At 66.2% G+C, this 14,955-nt stretch overlaps 1 protein-coding gene across 7 annotated transcripts; it reads right to left on the bottom strand.

The window, feature by feature from the left end:
- Positions 1–410: 410 nt before the first annotated feature.
- Positions 411–9,698, bottom strand: MEIS3 (Meis homeobox 3). Of its 7 annotated transcripts, none has more exons than XM_070062046.2 (13): positions 8,314–9,684; positions 6,932–7,095; positions 6,685–6,844; positions 6,544–6,594; positions 5,917–5,967; positions 5,662–5,811; positions 4,071–4,182; positions 3,777–3,925; positions 3,097–3,173; positions 2,921–2,979; positions 2,763–2,843; positions 2,404–2,472; positions 411–826 (listed from the first exon to the last, which is right to left on the bottom strand). In XM_070062046.2, exons 1-12 carry the CDS (start codon positions 8,323–8,325, stop codon positions 2,423–2,425), a joined length of 1,116 nt encoding a protein of 371 aa, XP_069918147.1. In that variant the 5' UTR covers positions 8,326–9,684; the 3' UTR covers positions 411–826; positions 2,404–2,422. The 7 variants fall into 7 exon arrangements, with proteins under 7 accessions (XP_069918147.1, XP_069918148.1, XP_089176303.1 ...); XM_070062047.2 differs by having other exon boundaries at positions 5,662–5,760; XM_089320177.1 differs by having other exon boundaries at positions 3,777–3,943; positions 8,314–8,852.
- Between the last annotated feature and the right edge of the window lie 5,257 nt (positions 9,699–14,955).

Raw genomic sequence — 14,955 nt, 5'->3', positions numbered from 1 at the left:
GGTTTCCTGCTGCACGCAAAAGGGGCACATGTGGGAGGAGCTGGTGTGGCTGCAGGGAGGGGCCCAGCTGTCCATGCCCAGCTCACCCACATCGCTCACCCATGTGCGTCCCAGAGGGGGAGTCCAGTTCTCCCCTAGAACCCAGACGGGCCTTGCTCCCGTGGCGGCCTGACCAGGCCTCTCTCTGAGCAAGCACAGCCTGCTGGGTGATGACAGCCACGTGGTCCTACCCTCCTGTTGCCCTGTGGCTGGCCTCGACCAGAGCCCAGAGCCCCCCCCTCCCCGGCCCCGTTCAGAGCCACAGTTTTGGGCCTGTTTTACAGCCGTAGCTGGAAGAGGGAGTAGAACAAGTATTATTACTGAGACCTAAGAGAACCTGAAATCCTGGAAGACACAGAAACTGCCAGTGGTGGCGTGTGTTTCTAAGACTTTTATCATTTTAAAAAAAGTAGAAGACACCAGAGAAGGGTGGTGGGGGAGGCAGCAGGGTGCAGGGCAGGAGCAGGCAGGGGCTCCCCAAGATGAGGATGGGGGCCATCCCTCCTCCTCGGCCCCAGCTTTCCCCCTCCTTTCTCTGCCCCACAGGCGGGGCCCTAGCCACTGTCCTCTGTAGACCCAGGCCCAAGTGCTCAGCTCAGGGCCCAGGGCCTGGAGGTCTTGCTTGGTCCTTGAGAGAGCCTTGGGTGGGTGTGCAGGTCCCCGTGTCCCGGCAGGGCCCCAGGGAGGTAGGCGATGAGTGGAGGGGCCTTAAGGAGGGGATCCTGAAGCTGGAGAGCCTGGCAGGGGCCAACCAGGTGTGAGGCGTGGTCTCCGCCCAGGGCTGGGCCTGTGGGAGGGGAGGCGGGGCCAACCAGGTGTGAGGCCGTGGTCTCCGCCCAGGGCTGGCCCACGTCAGCCCCCCTCAGCCCCCCTGTGCAGCACAGCAGTCTCAGAGGGGGAGACCGAGGGAAGGGACCAGTGGGAGGAGTGTGGAGACTGGGAGCTGGAGAGCAGGGCAGAGACGGGGCAGAGAAGGGAGTGCCACAGGCAGGGCAGACGGGAAGACATCACAGCCAGAGGTGGGACGTGGGGAGATGGCGGGGGATGGGGGAGAGAGGCGGGGGTGCCAGGAGAGTGGGCCCCCAGAGGTCACGTGACGCTGACAGAGCCATGGCCCATGCCTGCCCACGCAGAGCCGAGCTGCCCATGGGCCTCCCAGGCCTGGACGCACCCGTGCATCTCCTTCCCTGGCTCAGACCCCCAGTGTCCCCTCCGTGCCTCAGCCTTGCCAGGCCTTTCTGCCAGCCTGAACCCATCGCCCACGCTGCCCCTGTGAGGGGGCAGTGTCGTGGCTCTGAGGGTCTCCGTGCTCTGCTGGCCCCACTGCTAGACATTCCTCCCAGGCTGTAGTCTGAAGGCCCCCTCCTCCAGGAAGCGCTCTCTGGAGCCCTCTTCCCAGCCTGGCTCCTGCAGCCCCTCAGGGCTCCTCTAGGCCCCACCCCGCCTGTTCTGGGTGGTCCCTGCCTGGGGATGGGTCAGTCTCCCCCCCTGGACTGTGAGCCTTAGGAGGGCGGGCTGGCTGTCATGGTGGTGACTCTGTCCCCAGCACCATGCAGCACAGGGCTGGGCACAGGGCTTAGGGCATGTGCACTGGACGGACGTATGGACACTACAGAGTGCGCTGTGTCCAGAGGGCACTGGGGAGCCCCAGAAGGGTTTCCCTCCAGGGAGGGGCAAGATCTGAGCTGTGTGTCCAAAACTCTGGCTGCCTCTCACCCTGGGCCTTTGCACACACTGCTCCCTGCTTTTCTGAGCTGAGTGAACTGGAAGTGAACTCGGCCTGGGTTCTCATCTGTGACAGGAATGTGGCCGTGTCTCCCCCTGGTGGTGGTCATGAGGACCGCACAGAGATGTCTCGCCCACCTTGGCAGTGCCTGGCCAGAGCGAAGTCCCAGGACCGGCGCCAGCTCATTCCCACTCCTTCCCAGGGGACTCATCCCTCAGGGCCCCACGGAGGCCACTTCCCTGACGGCCTCCTCGGAGCAGTTCCACGCTTTCAGTGGCGCCACTGATTTCTGATTCCCCTTCCTGGAGATCACAGCTTCTCCAGGGGCGGGGGCTCAGTGTGGGTCAGGGGGTAGGTGCGTGGGTAGGCAGTGGGTGGCTGAACACATGGATAAGTAGGGGGTCTCCCGGGTCAGCGTGGAGCGTGGTGAGCCTGCGGCCGGACAGACGGCGCGTGGCAGGGAGGATGCCTGATGGATGGGTAAACACGGACAGGTGAGTGGACAGAGGGACGGACGGGCAGATGGATGGATGGATGGTCTCAGTCCAGGATGACTGTGTGGGGAGGGGTGCAGGACAGGGAGGGGCACGACTGGAGCTGGGAGGAGAGGGCAGCAGAGCCCGGGCCTCGGCACACACCCTTGTCCTGAGTCTGGCCCTAGAGGTAGCGCCACTCTCCTTCCACGTTCAGACTCATCCCCACGGATCCTGTAAGACAGGAGGGGAGGTCGGGGGTCTCCCGCAGATGCCCCACCGGCCCCTTCCTTCTGGGACACACTGGGTCATCTTTTAAAACAACGCTGACCCTTTTAGAGAAAGTGGAGGCCTGGCACATGGTGGGTGGGGCCTGGGGAAGTGAGCAGCGGAGGGGGAAGGTGGGGCCTCTTCTGCCCCCCACGCCCCCACAGCCAAAGGAAGCGCTGCATTATCCCCCCCCACAGTCTCAGTAGGTGGGCCTCTGTTGGAGGAGGGGCCTAGCTCGGGAGGCGGGGCCTTACCAGGCCGGACAGTCACTTGCTGCTGAGTCTCTGCGTAGCCTGCCAGAGGCTGGCCCTCGGGGCTGAAGGCCGCGCCCTGCCCTGGGTGGGGAGGGAACAGGCTGAGTGGCTTCAAGCCCTCCGAGTCTGATGGCCCTCCCTCCACCTTCTCCCCATACCTGTGCGGTTGGATTGGTCGATCATGGGCTGCACGATGCGCCTCCGGGCGTTAATGAACCTGAGGGCAGCCGTAGGGAGAGAGGAGGAGGGCGGCAGAGGTGAGTGCATGGGGCGCGAGGCTCAGGCCGCCATCAGCACCGCGGACAGCGCCCGCCGCCCAGCCGCCGCCACTCACCAGTTGTTGACCTGTAGGATGGTGAGCCCCGTGTCCTGCGCCAGCTGCTTCTTCTGCTCCTCGGAGGGGTACGGGTGCTGCGGCCCCCAGCAAGAGTCACCCTGCCTGCCCACCTGGTCCCAAGGCCTGGCCCGCAGGCCCGTGGGAGGAGATCCCAGGCTGGGGCGGGGCGGGGACGGCCAGGGTGGCCAGTGTGGCCAAGCTTGGGGCCGGCGGGCGCCCTGCCCCCTCCAGCAGTCAGAGGCTGACTGGCAGCTGTCTCTGGGTGGCCAAGCTGGGGAGGGGACCCCAGGGCGGGGTAGGGCACAGCCCAGCCGGGCCCTGAGTCTGACAGGGTCCAGGTGTGAGTCGCTCCTAACCCCTCACCCCTTCTTCCTCTCCCTGCTTCTGTCTCAGTGTCTCCCGAGTCTCTGTGGTGGCCCCTCATCTAGTTTCTCATCTCTCGCAACGAAGCAGTGTGCCCCAGTGGGTAAGGCCAGATGGCCTGCCTTTGAGACACTTCTTCCTGGCTGTGTGACCTTGGGCAAGTCCCCTAAGCACTCTGTGTCTCAGATACTCCTCTGCAAATGAGATGACAGCTCCGCCCCTCATCACTCAGGAGGGCTGGGTGAGGCGAAGGCCTTAGAGTGACAGGTGAGTCTCTGCCCCTCGGTGCCTGGGCATCCCCTGGGGGCGCTCACCGAGAGGTGCTGGAACAGCCAGGCCCTCATGATGTTGGTGGCCACCTTGGGGAAGATCCCCCGCTTCTTGTTGCGCCGCCGCTCCTGGTCCAGCTCCTCCTCCTCGCCCCCGGAACTGGGAGAGGCCACGCTGGTGTCCAGGCCATCCCCTGGAGGTGACAGGCAAGCTGTGTGTGCAGACAGCAATGAGAGGCGGGCTGGGGTCCCAGACCCTCACCCTCAGCCTTCCTGGCCCCTCTGCAAGTCCTACCTGCAGTCTAACTTCAATCCTCAGACCACATCCCATGCTCTCACCTTGGTCACTGGAGTTGTCCCCACTGTGAGAGGCCAGGCCTCCGCTGGAGGGACCCGGGGTCCCCAGCTGCACAGACCCACTGTCCTCCTGGTCTCTAATCCACGTGGTAGACTAGGAGACAAGAGTCGGCAGTTAGCACCTTGGCCAGGGCCCAGGGCAGCATGGCAGCTCTAAGAACGCAGGCTCTGGAGCCAGGCCTCCCGCGTGGGAGCCGTCCCTGCCCTTTCTTGGCCGTGTGACCTTGGCTAGTCCCTTCACCTCTGTGCCATTCCCTCAAGTGCAAAACGTGGCCAGGATTCAGCACCTCGTCCTGGACACATTTCAGAACCCGAACTTCGCACAGTTCAGCCGCCGATCGGCGCACACCCACAGCCTCAGCACCAAACTCATTAACATTGATGACTATTTAACGAAGTGGCACACAATCTAGCCTGTCAATCGCATCTCCTGAGTCCAGCTCAGACTTTGCTGCCGAGGGGTTCGCACTAAAGTTACAGGGGGAAGAGATTTGAGTTATCAGACTCTGGGGTCTCAGAATGGCCGAGGAAGGTGTGGGGGGGTGTCCTCTTGATGTGAGGTACTCCATGTGTGGGGTTCGCCCTGGTGCCGTGTGCGGGGGCTGGGCCGCCCATCGTGACTGCGGGGTCTCTGTCACCACACAGGTTGGTCCCATTGCCCCAGGCGGCTCTGTCCTGCCAAAGGTCTCAGCCACGGTCGCCGGCCTGGGCACCCTGCTCCTCTCCGGGCTGCCGACTGGCTGGCCCTGCTTCAGACCGGGGGTGGACACTGCTCCCTGCGGCTGCTCAGCCCCCGGTACCCACCTGCCCCTGGCGACTGCTTTCAGCTCCACGCCCCAGGATTGCCTGGCCTGAGAAGCTCCCTGTCCCTGCCTGCGTGTGTGGAACTGTGGTTCCCGGGAGTTACTGCGAGGCTGGTGAGCTGGGCAGGGGCCACTGGGTTTACTCGGCCCTTCCAGCCTGCATGGGCGGCAGTGGTGTGCGTGCGTCTCCTGCAGCTCAGCTGCAGTGTGACGGTCACACACACACACACGTTCGTGCCGACGCCGTGACCCCCTGGCTGGCTGTGTCTGTGGGGCAGGGTCTGGGCTGTGTATCCCCAAAGCTCGCGTGTTCACAGGGAAAGGCCCGTGGAGGGAACCAGGACTGACAGGGTGGCAGGGGTGGGCCCGTGGTGGCAGCAGTGGCTTTGTAAGAAGAGGAAGACAGACCTGGGCTGGCACCATGCTCCGTCTCCCCTGAACCCCTCAGCATGCGATGGCACAGAGAGAGCACCCCCACCCGCAGCGGCCGGCACCAGGCCTTGGCCTCCTCCGACCCCCAGCACTGGGGCCAGGTAAACTGCATGGGTATCCCCCTGCAGGCCCCTACTGTGCCCAGCGGGCTGTGTGGCATGCGTGGGCGCTACCCTGGGCTGGCGGTGGCCCAGGCCCCGTCACGTGGCCGGGAGGCTGCTTCAGCACAGCCTGTGCTGTGGGCCTGAGTGTGCACCTGCTGCACAGACAGCCGTGTGTGGGGGCACCGCCCCGGCCAGGTGGGGTGGGGTTAGTGCCCCTCCCGCTCTGATGCCCACCTGGTCTGGGAGGCTGGGGCAGGGGGCCGGGTAGTCCTCGAGGTCGTCCTTGCAGCCGCTGTCGCGGTCCTCAATGACCAGGTCGATGGGCATCTTCCCCTTGAGGCAGGTGATGTAGCGGTGACAGAAGTTGTCGCACAGGTCGTGGACCTGGGGGGGCACCGGGGTACTGGGGGGGCCACCCAGGGGCCAGGGCCGGGGTGCGCAGGGCACGTGGGGAGAGACCCCGATGGAGCGGGGCGGGGCGGTGCTCACCTTCTCCAGCTCCAGCAGGTGGAACCGCAGCACCTGGATGGCCTGGACCATCTGAGGCGGGGACAGGAAGGGACCAGAGGTGGGGGGACGAGAGAACAAGAGTGAGGCGGTGATGAGGACAGTGACAGGGACCCAGAGCAGGGGGAGGTTAGAGGCAGAGCCAAAGGAGAAGCCAGCCCCACAAACGCGCCGGATGCAGCAGGGCCCGGGAGCTGGGACCTGCTATCCCCCATCCCGCGCCTGCTTGCCCACGGCTCCACTTCCCCCTGCACCTGCAACCACATTTCCCAGAGTCCTCTGCTGCAGGATTTGGTCATAGGAGCTCGGGGCACAAAGGGAGAAGCCGGGCATCTCTCACTCTTGGTGTCTCCGCCTTCCCGATTGACAGAGCAGCCCCTGCTGCCCACCCCCCCAGAAGGAAGTGACTGCTGGCCACAGGGCCCCCAGGCAGCAGGAGGTGAGGCCACCTGCCCTGGCGCTCAGAGCTGGGATCTGAACAACTCCAGGCTCCACAGTGCTGCTAGCGGACAGACTAGCACCAGGCTCTGAGGACAGGGCCAGTGATGCCCTCAGTCCCTTCAGCTGACTCCTGGGGATGGTGGGACACGGGGCAGGGCCCAGTCTCACCAGGTTGTCCAGCTCTGGGTTGGAGGAGAAGAGGGGCCTCTCGGAGCGGACCTGGAGGCAAGAGAGAGGCCGGCAGGGCACAGCCGTCTCCCCCCACCCTCCTCGCAGCTGTCCCGGCGCGCCGAGGACGCGGGCGCCCACCTGCTTGGCAAAGGCAGCGATGTCCTCATTGAAGGAATCGGAGGAGCAGACGTCGCCGCCCGGGGGACTGCCCAGCCCCGGGCTGGCCCCATCACGAGGTGAGCACGTGGCCAGCTCACATTTCTCAAAGACCAGGGCCAGCAGCGGGAAGAGCGGGTGTCTGGCGGTGGGGCGGGAAGGGGAAGTTCAGAGAGCAGAGGAGGGGGAGCCCGGGAGAGGCAGGGCTGCAGCCCCGGCCCCTACTCACCCGTAGATCTCGTCCTTGTCCCTCTTCAGGCCGTCACTGTCCAGGCCTGGGGCAGGGGGCTGGGGGGGCCGGGGCGGGCCGTAGGGCCCGGGGGCTCTGGGTGCCGAGGGTGCTGCCTCAGGGAAGCCGTCCGGGAGGCGTGGGTAGTGGGGCAGCTCATCGTACTGGGGAGGGCGGGGCGGAGGTCGGCCCCTGTCCACCCCAGCAGCCTCCCCACCTGGCGCCCAGGCGACAGCCCCCGTGTCCGGGAACTGTCCCTCCCGGTCTCCAAGTGTCCCAGAGAGCGAACTGCCCGCATGGAGAATGTGGGAGCTCACATTCTGGTGACTGCTGGCCAGGGGAGGGTCAGCCAGAGCCTGAGCAGGTGCGGGGGGAGGGAGAGGGAGAGGCAGGGTCCACCCGCCCAGGCAGCTCCTGGGGAAACAGCGCCTTGTTTGTACACACGCTTCCGCGCAGGGCTGTTTCATTTCACAGCTGTCAGACTCGCACACCTGAGTGTGTGCAAACAAGCCGCTTGCTCGCCATGTGTGCCCGCCACGCACACAGCTGTACACGACACCCTGTCTCACCCAGCCCTGCACACTCAGGCTGCACAGCCCCACGTGCAGGCTGAGGGCAGGCACCCGGCACACAGTAGCCTCGCACCAGGGGTGGACAGCTCCACACACACACACGCACTTGTGCAAACATCGCCAGGAGAACCATGGGTGGGGGCGAGATCTCCCTGCCCCGTGCCCCTGCACCGCGGCCGGGCAGCCAGGTTGGCCTCAGGTGAAGATGCTGAGGTTCAAAGAGCACAAGGCTCCAAAGAGGGGCGCAGGCTGCTCCCCAGCTCCTGGCAGGACCTGCCTGCATCTGTCTCAACCCCTCTCCCACTGGCTCTTCTCCTAACTTCTCCTGAGCCCTGGAGTTGAACCCAACTGCGAAATGGGGTCGGTCCCCACCTCCTGCCGCGTTCCTGCCTCTGCCCTCCTGGCCTGTCTCCTGGTGCCTGGAGCCCAGGACCCAAAGGGAGACACAGCCCCCTCTCCGGCAGCCTGGGGAGACCCGCCCCTGCCCTGGGGGGATAGATGGGGTAAAGTGGAGCAGGGAGTGGGGTGGGGGATGATGAAGGCTCCCAGCCCGAGGGCAGCGCGGGGCACCGAGGTTGGGAGAGAAGGGGAGACCTGGGGCGGGGATAGGGGGAGAGATGGGGCCGGGGCCAAGGAGACCCGCGAGGACGGACAAGGAGGACCCAGGTCTAGGAGGAGGGGGCCTGGGGGAGGGAAGGGGCAGAGCCAGGGGCAGGGAGCGGGCGGCAGAGAAAGGGCCGGCGGCGAGGGCGGGATGGCGGCGGGGCGGGGAAGCGCGCGCGGGCGGGCGCCGGCCGCCCTGGGACCTACCCTCCGGGCCATGGGCTGAGCGGCCGCCGCTGCCGGGTCCTTCCAGAGCCCGGCGCTGGGGAGGACGCAGCCGGGGCAGCGGCCCCCGAGGCCCGCGCCGCGGACGCCGGGCGCCCCCCAGCGCCGTCAGCGGCCGGTGCCGGGCAGGGCGGGGGCTCGGAGCCGGGACCCCAGCCCCTCCCCGGGGGTCACGGCCCGGGGCTCATTGCCGCGCGGCACCGGCGGGCAGGGGCGCCCCGGCCCCTCCCCAGGCCCCAGTCCCTGCCCCGGGGCCGGACGCGCCGAGGCCGCCCGAGTCCGGCCGAGGTGGGGTACGGCAGCGGGCGTGGGGCCGGGCCGGGGGTGCGGCGCTCCCGCCGCGCGCCCCTCGCGCTCTCCCCGGCGCTGCGGTCACATCCGGAAGTTCCCGGCCCAGCCACTTAACCCGCTGTCGGCCGGCGCGGGGCGGTGCTGCGGGCCGCTCGCCCCCGCCCGGCTTTGTACGGAGACCGGGCCGCTCCCGCCCTTCCCGGCGCCGATCCCCTCCCCTCCTCCGCCCGCCTCCGCGTCCGCGTCCCCGCCTCGCTGGGAGACGGAGCCACAGTAGGGAAGGAATCGGCCGCCCTCACTGAGTGTCTGCGCCAGCCCCCTGGCCGCCATTCCTCGGGACACAGCCTCTGGCTGCGACCCTCCGTGGGGGCAGGTGTGTGTGTTTCCGTAGGTACAGGCGGCCGTGCGTGTGCACGCGTGTGTGCGTGAGCGTGTGTGTGCCTTTGTTCCTCCATCCCTTCTAGAAGGTCCTTAGCCTGGGGTCCGTGGCGTTGGCCATGCTGAAGGCACATCCCGTACCTGGAGAAGGCCCACGGCTTCCATCCCAGATTTGTCTGCCCAGGACTTACTGAGTGCCTGCTATGTGCCAGGCCGCGTTCTGGGGACATCCTCGGGAGGGGAGGACCGGTGTTGTGGCCTCACGGTGCCCGTGTTGGATTGAGGCTGCGCTGGGGGAGCGAGGAAGTGCACGGGTGCACAGGGGTAAGATGACCCTGGAGGGGCAGGTGCTCTGCAGAAAGTGGGCCGGGGCCCTTGGAGGAGGTGACTCTTGGGAGCAGATACCTGTAGGTGAGGAGGCAGCTGACAGCCTCGGGGCATAGCAGGTGCACAGGGGTGACAGTGGGCTGGTGCCGCGGCTCACTAGGCTAATCCTCTGCCTGTGGTGACGGCACACCGGGTTCTAGTCCCGGTTGGGGCGCCAGATTCTGTCCCGGTTGCTCCTCTTCCTGTCCAGCTCTCTGCTGTGGCCCGGGAGTGCAGTGGAGGATGGCCCAAGTGCTTGGGCCCTGCACCCCATGGGAGACCAGGAGGAGGCACCTGGCTCCTGGCTTCGGATCAGTGCAGTGCGCCGGCTGCAGCGGCCATTGGAGGGTGAACCAACAGAAAAGGAAGACCTTTCTCTCTCTCTCTCTCTCACTATCCACTCTCACTCTGCCTGTCAAAAGAAAAAAAAAGGGGGGGTGGTGGTGGTGACAGTGAGGAGCCAGGGGAGGAGGTGGGAGACTGTGTCCATGGTCCGGCTGGCCTTGCCTCTCCCGGAGAGAGGGAACAGGCACCTACAGAGAAGGGGATGGAGACTGGGTGGGGGTGGCCGGGGGGGGGGCAGAGGCAGCGCCCTCCCGCTGGGTCCTCCCAGGTATCCTAAATGGCTCCACCTGTGGGGGTCCAGCTTCTCCCTCTTCCCGTGGGAAGGCAGTGAAATACCAGGCCCAGAGCAGGGGAGCTGGCCCACTTCCTAAGGGAGATGGTGGAGCAGGGTGAGCAGGGTCCTGGCCCCCGCAGGCCCTTTCTCTGCCCCGTGCCCCCCATCCTGTCCTGGCCCACACTGCTGGCTGCAGGCGCCCTGCAAAGCCAGACGCAGAGCCTCAGTTTCCTCATCTGCAGGAGGGGCAGGTGGTGGGGAGAAGGTGCCGGGACTTGGGGGCGGTGACAGCCTGGGATCCCTACATGGTGTGGGTGCCCCCGCCCCCCACTCTGCGCAGGCCTAATTCCTGCAGGTGGTGCTGGCCCTTTAAGGCAGGCATCACAGCTGCCCCCAGATAGGGCCTTTGGAGCAGAAAATTAATTTAAATCACTTTTTAATTAAAGATGCAAAGCTCTTCCATCACTCCTGGGGCAGGGTGTGCACGGGGCAGAGACAGACACATAACTGAGACTTGCAGTGGGGGACCCAGGAGGGGCCCGGGTCCCAGCCTCAATCCCCGTGTGTGGGAGGGGGTGCTGAGGTCGCTCTGCCCTTGGAGTGGCTCAGGCTGCCCCTGCACACAAGAGTGGGTTTGTGTGAGAGTCCGCGTCTCCGGGCGCGGCAGGAGACACGGAGAGGCCGCAAGGACCTGGGCCCCCGAAACCTGGCAGCAGGGCCCGGGCTCCCGGGTCTGAGTCGTTTAATGAACAGAAGCAGTGAGATGTTGGGAAGGGAAGAACCCGACAGCCTGGGGTGAAGCTGCTGGGGAGGCCGAGGCCTGGTGCGGGGGACACCCCCGGCTCTCTCAGCCCCTCCCCCTGGGGAAGGCCAGGCGGGAGCGGGGACACCCCCCCCCCCGCTATCTCAGCCCCTCCCCAGTCTGTCTCAGGGTGTCTGCCTGCCCTGTACACACCCCGCCCCAAGGGCTGTGGGTCTCTCATTTGGACTGAGGACCCCTCCTCCATTCTGTCTCCCTTCTGTGGTCCCTGGACCCTCCCCCCCAACCCCAGGGAGGCCTGGTGCCTCTGGGAGGGGCTCCTGGGTGTCTGGTGGTGGCCTCCGCTTGTGTGTGCATCCCACGGGGGGCTCCCAGGAGTAGGTGGGGGCCTCTCAGCTGCCCCTGCTTGGTGCTGGCCTTCAGTCACCACTGGGTGCAACAGCTGGGGGTCAGGCAGCCACTGTCCCCAGGGACACCCGGGGGCCCCAGGAGCAGCTCAGAGGCTGTGGGACAGACGGGGGGGGGGGCAGGGCCTGCTTGGAGCGCTCCCCAGCTCCCAGCCTCAGTTTCCCCTCCCCCTCCTCCCTGAGCTCCAGGCTCTCTCCGGCTCCTTTGCTCTGGTGGGGGTCCCCACGGGTCCTTGTTCACTTTCCCTCCCTGCACATCTCTCCTGGGATAATCTCGGATCCCCTCCCCTCCGCATCTCTGCTTTGCTGCCTCTCCCTCACTCTGGCTCCCCAGGACCCCGCCCCTGCCCACCAGGCTCCAGGAGGAGGAAACATTTATCCTCGTGGGCCCCCGCCCCGTGCTGGCCTCCAGAGACATCCATCATGACACCAGCCGGCAGCTCATTTGTCACGGCTCCGGCCGGCCGCCATGCCAAGCCGCCGAAGTCTTGGCCCTGGCCCCGCACAGGCCATGGGATGACCTGGTCTGGCCTGAGGGGCGGGGCGGGGCGGGATTTGGACTCCTCCACCTCCTCCACCTCCTCCCCTCTCTCTGTCCCTGCCCTTCTGCCCTCTTGGTCTCATCTGCTTCCTCAGCAGCTCCTTTCTGGGCCCCTCCCCATTCGGGCTCTCTCTGTCTCCCTCCTCCTCCCCCTCCCCCTCCCGGGCCCCTCCCTGCCCTCTTGCGCTCTGGCCTAGCTCACTCACTGTCTCCAGGCACCTGCCGCCGCCTCAGGCTGCGTGTGCGGCTGAGGGGTCCGGCTCGGCCTCCTCCCTGCCGTCTCTGGGCCCGCACATTCCCCAGTCTCTGGGTTTCCCTGTCCTCACTGCTCTGGACCCTGTGTTTCTCTGCTCCGCCCCCTGGCATCTGTCTCCTTCCCCGCGCCCGCGGCCCCTCCTGACCCCAGCTGCCCCTTCAATCCATCATCCCCGACACGTCCTCCCCTCTGCCTCGCAGGGAGGGGGTGGGAGGCAGCAGAGGGGAAGGAGGAGAGCTCAGCCCCAGCCCCACTCTGGCCCTGCAAACCCAGGCAGGGAGGTGCTCGCGGGGCATGTGGGCAGGATGCGGGGAGGCCCCAGCGGCTCCCAGCAGTGCAGGAGCCTCGGCGACCGGGGCTGGGGGAGAGGAGGCCCCAGGCCAGCAGTGCCTTCTCCCCCGCTGCCCATCCGCCACACCAGCACCTGCGACCTTGTGCTGTCTGCCGGGGGTAAGGGTGGGGTTGCAGGGGGGCTGCACCCCCGGGGATGAGCCTGGAGCCCAGGAGCTGCCCCACAGGAGCGGCTGGGTAAATCCCCCAAGTCAGTCCCTGCTCTCCGCGGGCCGGTGGGAGTGAGCCCCTCCCCCGCAGTGCTTCCCTCCAGTGCCCCCCTCCCGGGATCGCGAGGCCGCCTGGCCTGGGCCGGGCCTGTGGTGCTCAGCGGGGACACAGGCCAGAGAGGGACGTGGCGGTGGCAGCTGGGAGACAGCGGCTCCCTGCTGTGCGGGCTCACTGCAGGCGACCACGGTGCCCGCTGTTGGAATCAGCTCCCCAGGAGAAAGGCTCGGAGGGAGGAGTTCCCGGGTGAGCCTGGCCACCACCACGGCCACGCCACCGCGTTAGGAAAAGAGCGGGAGGGGGGGGCGCCGCGGGGGCGGGGGCGCCAGCCGGGGACGACGCACACACCGGCTCGCCCACCGTCCACTGCCGTCGGTCTGCGTGGAATCGGAGCTGTCCGCTGCGTTGCTCCGGCGGGGGGCGCCAGGACAGACGCCAGCGTCGCCTCTTCTGCCTGCCGGGGGTCTCTCTGGGGTCTGGTAGGCCGGCGCCTTTGAGTGGCTCTTGGTGCGCTGTGTGCATGGCGCCCCCTCCCGGCAGGGGCCCCCTCTCCAGGGAGGACGCCTGTGGGGCTCACCGGGATGGCACCCCCTTCAAGGCCCTGACCTCGACACTTCCTGCCAGTCCCTCAAGAGATGTCTTCTGTCCTGCGATTAGGACAAGGACGTCTTTGGGGCAAGGGGCAGAGGAACGGGACTTGAACCCAGCGACAATATGGGATGCAGGCGTCACAACCAAACCTGCTAGCAATGTCCCTTTCAAAGCAGACCCAGCCAGCGTCCCCGCAGAGGAGCCACACCCCGATCATCGCATACGGCATCTGGGTGTTGGAATGTCGCACCGAGCCCCACAGACGCACACATTTGCTGTGGATTCAACCTCAAATGCGAAGGGGGGGCGGCCCCGCCCGCTGAGAGGGGGCTTCGTGCAGGTTCCAGCACCAGCCCAGCTCTGACGTGATCGCGGCTGCAGGGGGACCTCAGAGCGGGAGCCCCACCCGGCCGCAAGCAGCCACAGGAGACACTGGTGCCGAAAAACACCTCGGCTTAGGCTTGGCTTATCCAGCAGTAGATACACACTCGTGCACACACCCACACATGCATGCTCCGTACACAGGCATGTTCATACATGCAGGGGCACACATGCGCTCACATATCCTCAAACACACCAGCTCACATTCATTTGCGCCCAATACATTCACACCCACACACATGCTCATACACACGCAGTCTGAAGCTGCAGGCACCTGCCTCTTGGGCCCCCTCATCTCCCTAGCCCTGGTCGTCCATGTGCCCCTTAAATGTTGGGGTACCTCAGGGCACCGCCTCCATCCCTTCCACACACCAGACACCAGCTCATACCTGTGCCTCCAGCGTTGCGCACCTGGCAAATCCTCAATCTCTCAAGACCCGGTCTCCCAGGTGTCCCCCGGACATCTCCTCTCTGCACACCCCCCATGTCACATAGGCACCTCCTCAGCACGCACCCCCCCCCGAACCGTCTCCTGATCCCACCTGGTTCCCCACACCCAGGAGAGCCCTCCCTCCCTGAGCTGGACCTCCACGCTGCACACTGGCTCCAGGCTCAGGAGCATGCCCCACACCTGCTGCCTCTTTAAAAGTTGTACTGTTGGCCGGCGCCGTGGCTCACTAGGCCAATCCTCCACCTAGCGGCGCCGGCACACCGGGTTCTAGTCCCGGTCGGGGCGCCGGATTCTGTCCCGGTTGCCCCTCTTCCAGGCCAGCTCTCTGCTGTGGCCAGGGAGTGCAGTGGAGGATGGCCCAGGTGCTTGGGCCCTGCACCCCATGGGAGACCAGGAAAAGCACCTGGCTCCTGCCATCGGATCAGCGCGGTGCGCCGGCCGCAGCGCGCCGGCCGCGGCAGCCATTGGAGGGTGAACCAACGGCAAAAGGAAGACCTTTCTCTCTGTCTCTCTCTCTCACTGTCCACTCTGCCTGTCAAAAAAAAAAAAAAAAAAAAAGTTGTACTGTTGAGAGGCAGACCCGGACACAGCTGCTACCCACTGGTGCCCTCAGTGCCTGTAATGGCCAGGATGAAGCTGGGAACCAGGAACTCGGTCCAGGTCTCCCACATCAGTGGCAGGCACTCAAGTACTTGAGCCACACCTGCTACCCGCCAGGACACTAGGGTGAGGAGTCAGGGACAGGGATTGAACCAAGAACTCTGCAACAGGACATTCCAACCACGCCAGACGCCGCCCCCCGTCCCTGTCCTCTCTTGACTTCTGGCTTCACGCTGAGTTCAGCCAATGGGCAGTGGTAGCAGGGCACTGGCGGGTGGGAGGCGGGGCTGATGGCACCTGCTTATCTTCCACGCCAGACGCAGCAACTGCGCCCTCTGCTGCGGCCCGGGGGTACTGCACCTTCCTCGCTCCCCTCGCCCTGGCCCACCCAGCCCTGCAGGCCCTCTCCCGCCACCCCCTGCTCA

Source organism: Oryctolagus cuniculus, chromosome 18 (genome assembly GCF_051225735.1).
Source record: "Oryctolagus cuniculus isolate XC-2025 breed Fujian yellow rabbit chromosome 18, ASM5122573v1, whole genome shotgun sequence".
NCBI classification, from domain to species: domain Eukaryota; kingdom Metazoa; phylum Chordata; class Mammalia; order Lagomorpha; family Leporidae; genus Oryctolagus; species Oryctolagus cuniculus.
This window is presented reverse-complemented; position numbering and strand designations above follow the sequence as displayed.